Raw genomic sequence first — 2,899 nt, forward strand, 5'->3', positions numbered from 1 at the left:
ACCCCGGATGGGAGGAAACGCTGGGAAAGCCGGGATTTTCTCCCTAGAAATAATTGGGAATGGGCGAGAGCCGCGAAGGAGGAGAACTTCTGAGGAGGGATGGGATCAGACACAAATTCCTTGATTTCTAAATAATCAAGAAATCCTAGGATCCGATGGATAAAAAGAATGGAAAACCCTGGGAAGCCCCTGCTGGGAATTCTGGATTCCAAACTTCCAGGTTCTAAAGGCCATCAAGAGCTCAAAATAATTTGGGATCACGGTGGTTTTGGGGCTCGGATTTCCAATCCAGCCTTTTCCAAGCTATCCTTCAACGTCTTTCCGTGCTCGAGAATTCCAGAGAGAAGCTCCTCTCGCTGACGGACGCGGCCCCGAGGGTGCTTTAATTGAGGTTTTTTAATTATAAATTTACTTTTTTTTGTTGTTTGTTTTTAAATCTATGGTTTTATAACAGAAATGGGTACAATTTCTGGGTAAAATGGATAAAATGGGTGATTTTATCCTTTTTTGGGAGCGATGATTATAAAATGTGTGGTTTTTATTTCTTTACAATAAATACAAACAAACCTCAAGGACACCACGCCACGGTTCGGGTGAACGCCTACAAACAAACGGGAATTCTCCCCCTCACTTCCAACTTTTTTCCTCACCTTTTTAAGGCGCCAAAAATTCCTTCAAGCTCCACCCCAAACGTTTCTCAAAACTTTTCCTCCTGGGAAAAGCCTGGAGGGGATTCCCCAAAATCGCCGGGGGAGCTTGGACTCACCCTCCCGCCGCTCTAGGAGGCGGAACGCTGGCGCTTCCGGCCGTAGGAGATGTGCCGGATCTGCACTTCCAGCTGGAAAGCATCCAGCCTTTCCTTGGGATTGAAAGCCAGCATGTGATGCAGGAGCTTGCAGAGATCCTCGGGCATGGATTTCTTGTTCTTCAGAGGGATTTGGAGCTTCAGGTTGGGATTCTCCAGCAGAGCTTCTCCCAGCGGGATCAGCTCCTTGCCTTGGCAGATGTAAGTTCCTGTAAGAGGAGGAGCAGCCTTAGGGAGGATCCACAAAAAAGGGTTGGAGAGGGGGGGAAAAAAAACCCCACGACCCATTGGGAATGTCGGCGGGAATTCCGCCGGGTGGGGAGGGATTGAGAGTTCAACCCAAAACCGCTCCGTTATCGTTACTCCGACAATTCCACTCGGCCCAACTTCTCCTCCTGGGCTGGAGGAGGGAAGAGAAATGGAAACGGGACCAGTTTGCTGCTGGGTGTGGAAATGCTCTGCCCCAGAGGCTGGGAATGATTAAGTGTCTCCCAAAGCAGCCAGGAAAATCCTGGCGGGAAGAGGGAATGTTCGGGCGGGGGAGGGTTGGCCTCGCGCTCCCGCTCTCGAGCTCTTTGAAGGGGATTTGTTCTCCGCTCGCTCCTTTCCGGAGGTGGCAGTGCCAACGTTCCTCAAGGTTTGGGCGTTTTCCAAAGGAATTGAGAGCGGAATTCCAGTTGAGGGGGAAAAAAAAAAAACACAATAAAAATGGGAAAAGGGGAGGGGGGAAAAGTGACAACTCCGGAGTTGGTGGAAATGGAGGAGTTGAAAGTCTGAAAGGGAAGACAGACAGGTGAGGGATGAGCCGGGAAACGTCTCCGATTGTCATGCAAACGAGCGCGGCTGGCACCCTCCTCTCTCCAGGCTGGCACCCTCCTCTCTCCAGGTGGCTTTCCCACTGCAAAATCCCGCTCTGGAATCAGGCAGGAGCGAGAATTCCAAGCGGGAACGCGGCGGGGTTTGGAAAAGGAGTCACCCCCCTGGGAGAGAACTCAGCCAAACGGCAGCTGGAAGATCCAAATGTCCCTTTCCCGGTTGGTTTTCCGGCTCCTTGGGATGCTCCGAATGATGCCCAGCCCTGGGTTATTCCAAGCAGATCCATGAGCCCAGCTCCAGAGAGGATTTGGGAACATTAAAAGCCATTTTAGAAGATCATTTCCCCCCCCCCAACAATTCCTTATCAACACTAAGGGCCAAATCCACGTTTGGAGAGAATTCCTGAGGGGAAGGAAGGCCAGAGAAGCCAGGAGGGATTTTTTTCCCCTTAACCTTTAAACCCTCTCTGGAATTCTTTTGACGAAGCCGGCAGAAGGATTTTCCAGACAAAACCGTGGATTTGTAAATCTCAGGAGCATTCCCTGTGCCTTAGGGACGCATCTCGAAAACCGGGAATCCTGAAGGAACAGAGGATTCTTCCCGGTTCTTTTCTAAATCCCAGCCCCGCCCCCCCCCCCCGGAAAAACCCCAACTTTGGGATTTTTGTGGTTGGGAATTCCTGGGAAAAGCCACATTTAAAGACTATTGGAATTATTGAGTGGCTTGGGTTGGAAGGGAGCTTTAAAGCTCATCCAGCTCCAACCCCTGCCATTATCCCAAGCTGCTCCAAGCCCTGGGAAACTTCCAGGGATGGAGCAGCCGTTTGGAAATGCCTGGAAAAACATCCCGGAAAGGATCCCTTGGGGTTCCAAAGAGCCCCTGATCCTCACCAAGCAATTCCTTCTCGGTGTCCCCGTCGCGGAACGTGATCCTCTCCACCATGGCCCAGAAGATGACGCCGAGGGCAAAGATGTCGGCCTTGGCCGTGTAGTGCCCTTCCCAAACCTCCGGAGCCATGAAGAAGCTGGATCCGCAGGCGGAGGAGAAGCGGCGCCCGTTGACGCTCCCTCTGCCGCGGCACACTTTGCTCAGGCCAAAGTCTGCCACCTGGGATGGGGGGAGAAACAACGGGAAGGGATGGGGAGAGATAATGGGGGAAAATGGGGAGAGATAATGGGGGAAAATGGGGAAAGAGAGATGGGGAGAGATAATAGGGAAAAATGGGGAGAGATAATGGGAAGAAATAGTGGGGAAGAAAGGGGGGGAAGAAATAGTGGG

General features: G+C 51.7%; 1 protein-coding gene across 1 annotated transcript in view; it reads right to left on the reverse strand.

The window, feature by feature from the left end:
• Window positions 1-520: 520 nt before the first annotated feature.
• The window catches only part of LOC103613296 (serine/threonine-protein kinase pdik1l-like), a 6,287-nt gene continuing 3,908 nt past the window's right edge, over window positions 521-2,899 (reverse strand). The window contains exons 2-3 of the mRNA XM_017730840.1: window positions 2,512-2,753; window positions 521-1,014 (exon numbers count right to left, since the gene is read on the reverse strand). Coding sequence (XP_017586329.1) covers window positions 779-1,014; window positions 2,512-2,753 — 478 coding nt within the window. The 3' untranslated portion in view covers window positions 521-778. The remainder of the gene's footprint in view (window positions 1,015-2,511; window positions 2,754-2,899) is intronic.

This window comes from Corvus brachyrhynchos, unplaced genomic scaffold (assembly GCF_000691975.1).
Source record: "Corvus brachyrhynchos isolate BGI_N302 unplaced genomic scaffold, ASM69197v1 scaffold203, whole genome shotgun sequence".
Taxonomy (NCBI): Eukaryota; Metazoa; Chordata; class Aves; order Passeriformes; family Corvidae; genus Corvus; species Corvus brachyrhynchos.